The 12,627-nt window shown below is 59.6% G+C and overlaps 1 protein-coding gene across 1 annotated transcript in view; it reads left to right on the top strand.

The window, feature by feature from the left end:
• Nucleotides 1-12,627, top strand: part of CPSF1 (cleavage and polyadenylation specific factor 1) — a 71,172-nt gene that overhangs the window by 24,396 nt on the left and 34,149 nt on the right. The window contains exons 8-16 of the mRNA XM_071418178.1: nucleotides 649-742; nucleotides 2,031-2,118; nucleotides 2,273-2,398; nucleotides 3,810-3,861; nucleotides 5,026-5,120; nucleotides 5,560-5,634; nucleotides 7,823-7,903; nucleotides 11,161-11,250; nucleotides 12,257-12,376. Of these exons, the coding sequence (XP_071274279.1) occupies nucleotides 649-742; nucleotides 2,031-2,118; nucleotides 2,273-2,398; nucleotides 3,810-3,861; nucleotides 5,026-5,120; nucleotides 5,560-5,634; nucleotides 7,823-7,903; nucleotides 11,161-11,250; nucleotides 12,257-12,376 (821 nt within the window). The remainder of the gene's footprint in view (nucleotides 1-648; nucleotides 743-2,030; nucleotides 2,119-2,272; nucleotides 2,399-3,809; nucleotides 3,862-5,025; nucleotides 5,121-5,559; nucleotides 5,635-7,822; nucleotides 7,904-11,160; nucleotides 11,251-12,256; nucleotides 12,377-12,627) is intronic.

Raw genomic sequence — 12,627 nt, forward strand, 5'->3', positions numbered from 1 at the left:
TCCCCATCCCTGTCCCCAGCTGTGTCTGTCCCCATCCCTGCTGTGATTGTCCCCATCCCTGTCCCCATCCCCACTGTCCCCATCCCTGTCCCATCCCTGTCCCCACCTGTGACTGTCCCCATTCCTGTCCCCATCCCACTGTCCCTGTCCATGTCCCTGTCCCATCCCTGTCCCTATCCCCACTGTCCCTGTCCCTGTCCCATCCCTGTCCCTATCCCCACTGTCCCCGTCCCTGTCCCTGTCCATGTCCTGTCCCCATCCCCACTGTCCCTGTCCCATTCCTGTCCCCATCCCCAGCTGTCCCTGTCCCCATCCCACTGTCCCCGTCCCTGTCCATGTCCTTTCCCTGTCCCTGTCCCCATCCCACTGTCCCTGTCGCTGTCCCATCCCTGTCCCCACCTGTCCCTGTCCCATTCCTGTCCCCATCCCCACTGTCCCCGTCCCTGTCCCATTCCTGTCCCCATCCCCACTGTCCCTGTCCCTGTCCCATTCCTGTCCCCATCCCCACTGTCCCCGTCCCTGTCCCATTCCTGTCCCCATCCCCACTGTCCCTGTCCCTGTCCCATTCCTGTCCCCATCCCCACTGTCCCCGTCCCTGTCCATGTCCTGTCCTTGTCCCCATCCCACTGTCCCTGTCGCTGTCCCCAGGGATCCAGGAGGGCGTGAGGATGACTCTGGACTGTGCCCAGGCCACCTTCATCTCCTATGACAAGATGGTCATCTCGCTCAAGGGGGGGGAGATGTGAGTCTGGGGGTGTCCCCAAGGGTCTGGGGGTGTCCCCAAGGGTTTGGGGGTGTCCCCAAGGGTTTTGGGGTGTCCCCTGTCCCCCCCTGAAGTGCCACCCCCTGTCCCAGCCGTGTCCTGGCACTGCTTGGGGACAGGATGAGCTCTGTCCCCTCCTTCCCTGGGACAAGAGTGGGGGTCCCTGAGTTTCTGGGGTGACTTTTGGGGGTCTCCAGGGATTTTGGGGGGTCCTGGGGATGTCCCCAAGGGCTTGGGGGTGTCCCCAAGGGTTGGGGGTGTCCCCAAGTACTTCAGGGTGTCCCCAAGGGTTCGGGGCTATCACCAAGGGTTTGGGGGTGTCCTCTAGGGTTTGGAGGTGTCCCCAGGGTTTGGGGGTGTCCCCAGGGGGTTGGGGTGTCCCCAAGGGCTTGGGGTGTCCCCAAGGGTGGCTTTGTCACCCCCTGAGCTGTCCCTTGCTGTCCCAGCTCTGTGCTGACGCTGATCACAGACGGGATGCACTCTGTGCTGTGGGACAGTGAGGGGTCCCTGTTTTTAATGGGGGTGTCCCCAGGGGGTTCGGGGGTGTCCCCCAGGGTTCGGGGGTGTCCCCAGGGGTTTGGGGATGTCCCCAGGGATTTGGGGTGTCCCCCAGGGTTTGTCACCCCCCCTGAGCTGTCCCTTTGCTGTCCCAGCTCTATCCTGTGGGACAGTGAGGGGTCCCTGTTTTTAATGGGGGTGTCCCCCAGGGTTTGGGGTGTCCTCCCCAAGGCTTTGGGGGTGTCCCCAAGGGTGGCTGTGTCACCCCCTGAGCTGTCCCTTCCTGTCCCAGCTCTGTGCTGTGGGACAGTGAGGGGTCCCTGTTTTTAATGGGGGTGTCCCCATGGGTTTGGGGGTGTCCCCAAGGCTTTGGGGGTGTCCCCAGGGGTGGCTTTGTCACCCCCTGAGCTGTCCCTTGCTGTCCCAGCTCTGTGCTGACGCTGATCACGGACGGGATGCGCTCTGTGCTGTGGGACAGTGAGGGGTCCCTGTTTTTAATGGGGGTGTCCCCAAGGACTCGGGGGTGTCCCCAAGGGTTCAGGGGTGTCCCCAGGGGTGGCTTTGTCACCCCCTGAGCTGTCCCTCTGCTGTCCCAGCTCTGTCCTGTGGGACAGTGAGGGGTCCCTGTTTTTAATGGGGGTGTCCCCAGGGTTTGGGGGTGTCCTCAAGGACTCAGGGGTGTCCCCAGGGCTTTGGGGGTGTCCCCAGGGTCTCGGGGTGTCCCCAGGGGTGGGTTTGTCACCCCCTGAGCTGTCCCTTGCTGTCCCAGCTATGTGCTGACGCTGATCACGGACGGGATGCGCTCCGTGCGCTCCTTCCACTTTGACAAAGCGGCCGCCTCCGTCCTCACCACCTGTGTAAGCACCTGGGGACACCTTGGGGACACCTGGGGACACCTGGGCACACCTGGGGACACCTGGGCACACCTGGGCACACCTGGGCACACCTGGGCACACCTGGGGACACCTCGGGGACACCCTGGGGACGCTCAGGTGACGCCTGTGTCCCCAGATGGTCCCTCTGGAGCCCGGGTATCTCTTCCTGGGGTCCCGTCTGGGGAATTCCCTCCTGCTCAGGTACACGGAGAAGCTGCAGGAGCCCCCGGCCGGGGCGGGCAAGGAGGGGCCTGACAGACAGGTGAGAGCCCAGAAAGCACCTGGGCACCCCAAAAATCACCTGGGGATCCCCAAAAATTACCTGGGAGTCCCAAAAATCCACCTGGGGATCCCCAAAAATCACCTGGGAACCCCAAAAATCACCTCGGGATCCCCAGAATCCACCTGGGGATCCCAAAAATCCCCATCCCAGAGCCAGAGGGGCAAGGAGGGGCCTGACAGACAGGTGAGAGCCCAGAAAGCACCTGGGCACCCCAAAGACCACCTGGGGATACCCAAAAATCACCTGGGCACCCCAAAATCCACCTGGGGATCCCAAAAATTCACCTGGGCACCCCAAAACTCACCTGGGGATCCCAAAACTGGCCTGGGGATCCCCCAAATCCTCCCCAAGGAACCCAAACCCTTCCTGAGATCCCAAATCCCCATCCCAGAGCCAGGGGGGCAAGGAGGGGCCTGACAGACAGGTGAGAGCCCAGAAAGCACCTGAGAACCCCAAAAACCACCTGGGGACCGCAAAATCCACATGGGCATCCCAAAAAAGCACCTGGGGATCCCCAGAATTCACCTGGGCACACCAAAATTCACCTGAGGATCCCCAAAACCCTCCCCAAGATCCCAAATCCCCATCCCAGAGCCAGGGGGGCAAGGAGGGACCTGACAGACAGGTGAGAGCCCAGAAAGCACCTGGGCACCCCAAAAACCACCTGGGCACCCCAAAAATCACCTGGAGTCCCCAAAATCCACCTGGGGATCCCAAAAACCACCTAGGCACCCCAAATCACACCTGGGATCCCCAGAATCCTCCCCAAGGAACCCAAACCCTTCCCGAGATCCCAAATCCCCATCCCAGAGCCAGAGGGGCCTGACAGACAGGTGAGAGCCCAGAAAGCACCTGGGCACCCCAAAAATCACCTGGGCACCCCAAAAATTACCTGGGAGTCCCAAAATCCACCTAGGCACCCCAAAAATCACCTGGGCACCCCAAAAATTACCTGGGAATCCCAAAATTGACCTGGGCACCCCAAAAATCACTTGGGGGGGATCCAAAATATCCCTTGGGGACCCAAAATTTCATGTGGGGACCCCAACATCCACCTGGAGATCCCCAAAATTCACCTGGGCACCCCAAATCACACCTGGGCACCCCAAAACTCAGCTGGGGATCCCCAAAATCCACCTGGGGACCCCAAATCACACCTGGGGACCCCAAAATCCACCTGGAGACCCCAAATCACACCTGGGGACCCCAAATCACACCTGGGGACCCCAAAATCCACCTGGAGACCCCAAATCACACCTGGGGACCCCAAAATCCACCTGGAGACCCCAAATCACACCTGGGGACCCCAAATCACACCTGGGGACCCCAAAATCCACCTGGAGACCCCAAATCACACCTGGGGACCCCACCCCTGTCCCTGTCCCCCCAGGAGGAGCCGCCGGTGAAGAAGAAACGGTCGGAGCCATCGGGGCCATGGGCAGGTGGGGACACCTGGGGACACCTGGGGGACAGCTGGGGGACAGTGGGGGCACCTGGGGACATCTGGGGGACAGCTGGGGACAGTCTGGGACAGCTGGGACACACCTGGAGATGCCTGGGGTGCACTGGGGACACCTGGGGGACAGTCTAGGGACAGATGGGGGACACTTAGGGACAATCTGGGACACCTGGGGACACCTGAGCGATGCTGGGAACACCTGGGGGACACCTGGGGACACCTCTGGGGGACACCTGGGAACAGCTGGGACATACCTGGGGACACCTGGGGGACAGTCTGGGACAGCTGGAGACACCTGAGGGCACTTTGAGGATACTGGGGACACTGGGGGACACCTGGGGGACACTGGGGACACCTGGGGACCTGTAGAGACACTGGGGGGTGACAGTGGGTGACAGGGAGGTGACAGTGGGTGACACAGCCATGTCCCTGTCCCAGGGGGGGTGACACACAGGTGTGTCCCTGTCGCAGGGGGGTGGCAGTGGGTGACACAGGTGTCACACAGGTGTCACAGGTGTCACACGGGTGTGTCCCTGTCGCAGGGGGGTCACACAGGTGTCACCCAGGTGTCACACAGGTGTCACAGGTGTCACACGGGTGTGTCCCTGTCGCAGGGGGTGACACAGGTGTCACCCAGGTGTCACACAGGTGTCACCCAGGTGTCACAGGTGTGTCCCTGTCGCAGGGGGTGACACAGGTGTCACCCAGGTGTCACACAGGTGTCACACAGGTGTCACACGGGTGTGTCCCTGTCGCAGGGGGGTCACACAGGTGTCACCCAGGTGTCACACAGGTGTCACCCAGGTGTCACAGGTGTGTCCCTGTCGCAGGGGGTGACACAGGTGTCACCCAGGTGTCACACAGGTGTCACACAGGTGTCACACGGGTGTGTCCCTGTCGCAGGGGGTGACACAGGTGTCACACGGGTGTCACACAGGTGTCACACGGGTGTCACACGGGTGTGTCCCTGTCGCAGGGGGTGACACAGGTGTCACCCAGGTGTCACACAGGTGTCACCCAGGTGTCACAGGTGTGTCCCTGTCCCAGGGGGGTGGCAGTGGGTGACACAGGTGTCACACAGGTGTCACAGGTGTCACACAGGTGTCACACAGGTGTCACAGGTGTCACAGGTGTGTCCCTGTGGCAGGGGGGAAGCCGCAGGCTCAGGACGAGGTGGATGAGATCGAGGTGTACGGCAGCGAGGCGGCCTCGGGGACACAGCTGGCCACCTACTCCTTCGAGGTAATGTCACTGTCACCTGTGTGTCACCTGTCTGTCACCTGTCTGTCACCTGTGTGTCACCTGTCACCTGTGTGTCACCTGTGTGTCACCCCAACCTGGCCACCTACTCCTTCGAGGTAATGTCACTGTCACCTGTGTGTCACCTGTCTGTCACCTGTGTGTCACCCCAACCTGGCCACCTACTCCTTCGAGGTACTGTCACTGTCACCTGTGTGTCACCTCCCTGTCACCTGTCACCTGTCTGTCACCTGTCTGTCACCTCCCTGTCACACACAGCTGGCCACCTACTCCTTCGAGGTAATGTCATTGTCACCTGTGTGTCATCTCCCTATCACCCCAACTTGGCCACCTGCCCCTTCACAGTACTGTCATTGTCACCTCTCTGTCACCCCCGTGTCCCTGTCCCCGTGTGACCGCGGTGTCCCTGTCCCCGCGCCAGGTGTGTGACAGCATCCTCAACATCGGGCCCTGCGCCAACGCCGCCATGGGGGAGCCGGCCTTCCTGTCCGAGGAGGTGAGGGGGGAAAAACCCCAAAAATACCCCAAAAATACCCCAAATCCACCCCAAAAATACCCCAAAACCCGGCCTTCCTGTCCGAGGAGGTGAGGGGGGAAAAACCCCAAACACCCACCCCAAAAATACCCCAAATCCACCCCAAACCCGGCCTTCCTGTCTGAGGAGGTGAGGTGGGAAAAACCCCAAAATACCCCAAAAATACCCCAAAAATGTACCCTAAAAACCCCCAAACCCACCCCAAAACCCACCCCGAAACCCAGCCTTCCTGTCTGAGGAGGTGAGGGGGGAAAAACCCCAAAAATACCCCAAAAATACCCCAAAACCCACCCCAAACCCGGCCTTCCTGTCCGAGGAGGTGAGGGACCCAAAAACCCCAAAATTTACCCCGAAAACCCCAGAACCCACCCCAAAACCCACCCCAAACCCGGCCTTCCTGTCCGAGGAGGTGAGAGGGGAAAAACCCCAAAAATACCCCAAAAATACCCCAAATCCACCCCAAACCCGGCCTTCCTGTCCGAGGAGGTGAGGGACCCAAAAACCCTTAAATTTACCCCAAAAACCCCAAAATCCACCGCAAAACCCACCCCAAACCCAGCCATCCTGTCCGGGGAGGTGAGAGACCCAAAAACCACCCCAAAAATACCCCAAAAACCCCAAAATCCACCCCAAAACCAACCCTAAAATTCAACCTAAACCTGGCTGTCCTGTCTGAGGAGGTGAGGGGGGAAAAACCCCGAAATCCACCCCAAAATGTACCCCAAAAATCACAAAATGTACCCCAAAAATCACAAAATTCCCCAAAATGTACCCCCAAAACCCATCCCAAACCTGGCATTCCTGTCCAAGGAGGTGAGGGGGGAAAAACCCCAAAATGTTCCCCAAAAACCACCCCAAAATCCACCCCAAAACCCACCCCAAACCCGGCCTTCCTGTCTGAGGAGGTGAGGGGGGAAAAACCCCAAAATACCCCAAAAATACCCAAAAATGTACCCTAAAAACCCCCAAACCCACCCCAAAACCCACCCCGAAACCCAGCCTTCCTGTCTGAGGAGGTGTGAGACCAAAAAACCACCCCAAAATGTACCCCAAAAACCCCAAAATCCACCCCAAAACCCACCCCAAAACCCGGCCTTCCTGTCTGAGGAGGTGAGAGACCCAAAAACTCCAAAAAATACCCCAAAAACCCCAAAATGAACCCTAAAATCAATCCCCACCTGGCCTTCTGTCCAAGCAGGCGAGGGGGAAAAAAACCCTAAAATGGACCCCAAAATGTACCCCAAAAATACCCCAAAATGTACCCAAAGCCCAGCCCCACTGAGGGACCCAAAAACCCCAAAATGTACCCCAGAAACCCCAAAATGTGCCTCAAAAATACCCCAAAATGTACCCCAAAACCCAGCCCAACTGAGGGACCCAAAAACCCCCAAATCCACCCCAAAATGTACCCCAGAAACCCCAAAATGCACCCCAAAAATACCCCAGAATGTACCCCAGAACCCAGCCCAACTGAGGGACCCAAAAACCCCCAAATCCACCCCAAAATGTACCCCAGAAACCCCAAAATGTGCCCCAAAATTTACCCCAAGAATACCCCAAAATGTACCCCAAAGCCCAGCCCAACTGAGGGACCCAAAACCCCCAAACCCACCCCAGAATGTCCCCCAGAAACCCCAAAATGTGCCCCAAAAACCCCAAAATGTACCTCAAAGCCGAGCCCAACTGAGGGACCCAAATCCACCCCAAAATGTACCCCAGAAACCCCAAAATGCACCCCAAAAATACCCCAAAATGTACCCCAAAACCCAGCCCCACTGAGGGACCCAAAACCCCAAATCCACCCCAAAATGTACCCCAGAAACCCCAAAATCCACCCCAAAACCCAGCCCAAGTGAGGGACCCAAAAACCCCCAAATCCACCCCAAAATGTACCCCAAAAATACCCCAAAACCTAGACCAACTGAGGGACCCAAATCCACCCCAAAATGTACCCCAGAAACCCCAAAATCCACCCCAAAATGTACCCCAGAAACCCCAAAATCCACCTCAAAACCCGGCCCAACTGAGGGACCCAAAAACCCCAAAATGTCCCCCAGAAACCCCAAAATGTACCCCAAAAATACCCCAAAAATACCCCAAAATGTGCCCCAAACCTGACCCCAAACCTGACCCCGCTGTTTCTCTGCAGTTCCAGAACAGCCCCGAGCCCGACCTGGAGATCGTCCTGTGCTCGGGGTACGGCAAGAACGGGGCCCTGACCGTGCTGCAGGTACCCAAAAACCCCAAAAACCACCCCAAAAACCACCCCAAAAACCACCCCAAAAACCCCAACCCCTGCCTGGGGTACGGCAAGAACGGGGCCCTGACCGTGCTGCAGGTACCCAAAAACCCCAAAACTGACCCCAAAACCACCCCAAAAACCACCCCAAAAACCACCCCAAAAACCACCCCAAAAACCACCCCAAAAACCCCAAACCCTGCCTGTGCTCGGGGTACGGCAAGAACGGGGCCCTGACTGTGCTGCAGGTACCCAAAAACCCCAAAACTGACCCCAAAACCACCCCAAAAACCACCCCAAAAACCCCAACCCCTGCCTGGGGTACGGCAAGAACGGGGCCCTGACCGTGCTGCAGGTACCCAAAAACCCCAAAACTGACCCCAAAAACCACCCCAAAAACCCCAAAAACCACCCCAAAAACCACCCCAAAAACCCCAACCCCTGCCTGTGCTCGGGGTACGGCAAGAACGGGGCCCTGACCGTGCTGCAGGTACCCAAAAACCCCAAAACCACCCCAAAAACCACCCCAAAAACCACCCCAAAAACCAGCCCAAAACCAGCCCAAAACCAGCCCTGAACCCCAAACCCTGCCTGGGTTATGGCAAGAACGGGGCCCTGACCGTGCTGCAGGTACCCCAAAAACCTCAAAAACCACCCCAAAGACCACCCCAAAAACCCCAAAAACCACCCCAAAACCAGCCCTGGGTCCCCAAAAAACCCAAACACAGCCCAGAAATGACCCTGGGATCCCAAAATCCCCAAACACATCCCAAAACCAGCCCTGAACCCCAAAACCATCCCTTAGACCCCAACCCCCCCTACAAACCCCCCTGAACCTCAAAACCCCAAATCCCCCCTGAACCCCCAAAACCCCAAATCCACCCTGATCCCCAAATCCCCCTGAGCCCCAAAAACCCCAAAACCCCAAATCCACCCTGAACCCCAAAATCTCCCTTGGACTCCAAAACCCCCCAAATCCCCCCTGAACCCCACAAACCCCAAACTCTGAAACCCCCCCAAACCTCCCCTAAACCCCCAAATCCCCCTTGAGTCCAAAACCCCCCTGAACCCCAAAACCCGAAACCCAGAGCAAAAAGTTCAGATCCCAAAAACTCCAAAACCCCTGAACCACCCTGAACCCCAAATCCCACCAAACCCCAAAAACCCCAAAAACCCTAAAAACCCCAAATCCCCCCTCAATCCTTCATAAACCCCAAATCCCCCCTGAACCCCAAAACCTCAAACCCCAAATCCTGCCCCAAACCCCAAAACCCCAAATGGGCCCTGTACTCCAAACCCTCCCTGAAACACCAAAACCATCTGAACCCCACAAACCTCCGATGGACCCCAAATCCCACAAACCCCAAATCCCCTCAGAACCCCCCAAAACCCCAAATCCCCCCCCTGAACCTCAAAAACCCTAAAACGCCCCGAACCCCAAAACCCCAAACCCCACAAACCCTCCCTGAACCCCAAACCCCCCCAAACCCCAAATCTCCCCTGAACCCGAAATCCCCTCTGAACCCCAAAACACCCCCTGAACTCCCAAATCCCCCTGAACCCCAAAAGCCCCTGAAACCCCAAAACATTCCCCAAACCCCAAAAACCCCAAATCCCACCTGAACCCCACAAACCCCCCCTGAACCCCAAAAACCCCAAATCTGCCCTGAACCCGAAATCCCCTCTGAACCCCAAAAAACCCCAAAACACCCCCTGAACCCCACAAACCTCCCCTGAACCCCAGAAACCCCAAATCCCCCCTGAACCCCACAAACCTCCCCTGAACCCCAGAAACCCCAAATCCCCCCTGAACCCCACAAATCCCCCCTGAACCCCTGAACCCCACAAATCCCCCCTGAACCCCAGAAACCCCAAATCCCCCCGCACCCCTGAGTGCCCCCGTGGGAGGTTCCCGAGGGGCCGATCCCGGTGCCAGAGCAGGGCTGGGGTGAACCAGGGTGACCCCAAAGGTTGGGGAGCGCCTGTACCCCCCAGGGACACCCCAAAACCCCAAAAACTGCCTGTACCCCCCAGGGACACCCCAAAACTGCCTGTACCCCCCAGGGACACCCCAAAACCCCAAAAACTGCCTGTACCCCCCAGGGACACCCCAAAATTCCAAAAACTGCCTGTACCCCCCAGGGACACCCCAAAACCCTCCTGTACCCCCCCAGGGACACCCCAAAACCCTCCTGTACCCCCCCAGGGACACCCCAAAACCCGCCTGTACCCCCCCAGGGACACCCCAAAAACCCAAAACCCACCTGTACCCCCCCAGGGACACCCCAAAAACCCAAAACCCGCCTGTACCCCCCAGGGACACCCCAAAACCCCAAAAACTGCCTGTACCCCCCCAGGGACACCCCAAAAACCCCAAATCCCACCTGTACCCCCAGGGACACCCCAAAACCCCAAAAACTGTCTGTACCCCCCCAAAACCCCAAAATCCCACCTGTACCCCTCAGGGACACCCCAAAAACCCCAAATCCCACCTGTACCCCCAGGGACACCCCAAATCCCGCCTGTACATCCCATAAAGATGGCACTGGAACTGTCCCCTGATGGCTTTCCCTGGTCCCTGTCCCCATCGCTGTCCCTGTCCACTGTCCTGTCCCCTCACCTCTGTCCCCATCCCTGTCCCCATCCCTGTCCCATTTCCCTGCCCCATCCCTGTCCCTGTCCCTGTCCCTGTCCCTGTGACCACTGTCCCCTGTGACCACTGTCCCCTGTGACTACTGTCCCCTGTCCCTGTCCCTGTCCCTGTCCCCTGATCTCTGTCTCTGTCCCCATCCCTGCCTCTGTCCCTGTCCCCTGTCCCTCCTGTCCCTGTCCCTGTCCTCTATCCCTGTCCCCTGACTGGTGTCCCCCGTCCCTGTGTCCCCTGTCCCTCCTGTCCCTGTCCCTGTCTCCTGACTGCTGTTCCTGTCCCCATCCCCTGTGACATCCCTGTCCCCCTGTGACAGCTGTCCCCATCCCTGTCTCCACCCTTGTCCCTGTCCCTGTCCCCATCCCTGTCCCCGTCCCTGTTCCCTGTCCCTGTCCCCTGTGGCGGGTGTCCCCATCGCTGTCCCTGTCCCCTGTCCCCAGCTCTGTCCCCATCCCTGTCCCCTGTGGCGGGTGTCCCTGTCCCCTGTGGCAGGTGTCCCCATGGCTGTCCCTGTCCCCATGGCTGTCCCCTGTGGCGGGTGTCCCTGTCCCTGTCCCCTGTGGCGGGTGTCCCCATGGCTGTCCCCCGTTGGTGTCCCCAGCGCAGCATCCGGCCGCAGGTTGTCACCACCTTTGAGCTGCCCGGCTGTTACGACATGTGGACGGTCACCGCGCCCCCGCCCCGGGAGCAGGTGAGTCCCTGTGGCACCTGTGTCACCCCCTGTGTCACTGTGTCACCCCCTGTGTCACCCCCTGTGTCCCTGTGTCACCCCCCTGTGTCCCTGTGTCACCGCGCCCCCGCCCCGGGAGCAGGTGAGTCCCTGTGGCACCTGTGTCACCCCCTGCGTCACCCCCTGTGTCCCTGTGTCACTGTATCACCCCCCCAGTGTCCCTGTGTCCCTGTGTCACCCCCCTGTGTCCCTGTGTCACCGCGCCCCCACCCCAGGAACAGGTGAGTCCCTGTGGCACCCCCTGTGTCACCACGCCCCTGCCCCAGGAGCAGGTGAGTCCCTGTGTCACCTGTGTCACCTGTGTCACCCGTGTCACCCCTTTGTGTCCCTGTGTCACCTGTGTCACCCCCCTGTGTCCCTGTGTCACCGCACCCCCACCCCGGGAACAGGTGGGTCCCTGTGTCACCCCCTTGTGTCACCTGTGTCACACCCCTTTGTCCTTGTGTCCCCACGTCATCCCTGTGTACCTGTGTCACCCTCCCTGTGTCACCCCGTGTCATCTGTGTCCCTGTGTCACCCCCCGGTGTCACTGTGTCCCCATCCATGTCCCTGTGTCCCCTCTTGCCCTCATGTCCCCTTTTCCCCCATCCCCATGTCCCCCTGTCCCCTCATGTCCCCCTGTCCCCTCATGTCCCCCTGTCCCTGTGTCTGTGTCCCCATCCCCATGTCCCTCTGTCCCTCCATGTCCTCTGTGTCCCCTCATCCCATGTCCCTGTCCCCTCTTGTCCCCATGTTCCCCTGTCCCTTCGTGTCCTCTGTGTCCCCCTGTCCCCTCTTGTCCCAATGTCCCCATCTCACCGTGTCCTCTGTGTCTCCCTGTCCCCATGTCCCTGTCCCCTGTTGTCCCAATGTCCCCCTGTCCCCCCATTCCTGTGTCCCCATGTCCCCCTGTCCCTCCGTGTCCTCTGTGTCCCCCTGTCCCCCCATTCCTGTGTCCCCATGTCCCCTCATTCCTGTGTCCCCACAGCCCGAGGTGGCCCCGGGGACCAGCGCGGAGCCCGAGGCGGCGACGGCGGCTCCGGAAACTTCTGAGGAGGACGGGGAACGTCACGGGTTCCTGATCCTGAGCCGCGAGGACTCCACCATGGTGAGGGGACATTGGGGACACCATGGGGACACCATGGGGACATTGGGGTCCTCATCCTGAGCTGCGAGGACTCCACCATGGTGAGGGGACATCGACTGGGGACATCGTGGGGACATTGGGGTTCCTGATCCTGAGCCGCGAGGACTCCACCATGGTGAGGGGACATTGGGGACACCATGGGGACATCGTGGGGACATCGGGGTTCCTCATCCTGAGCTGCAAGGATTCCACCATGGTGAGGGACATTGGGG

The sequence above is a fragment of the Agelaius tricolor genome, unplaced genomic scaffold (assembly GCF_023055355.1).
Source record: "Agelaius tricolor isolate 1412-34295 unplaced genomic scaffold, bAgeTri1.0.p SCAF_78, whole genome shotgun sequence".
Classification (NCBI taxonomy): domain Eukaryota; kingdom Metazoa; phylum Chordata; class Aves; order Passeriformes; family Icteridae; genus Agelaius; species Agelaius tricolor.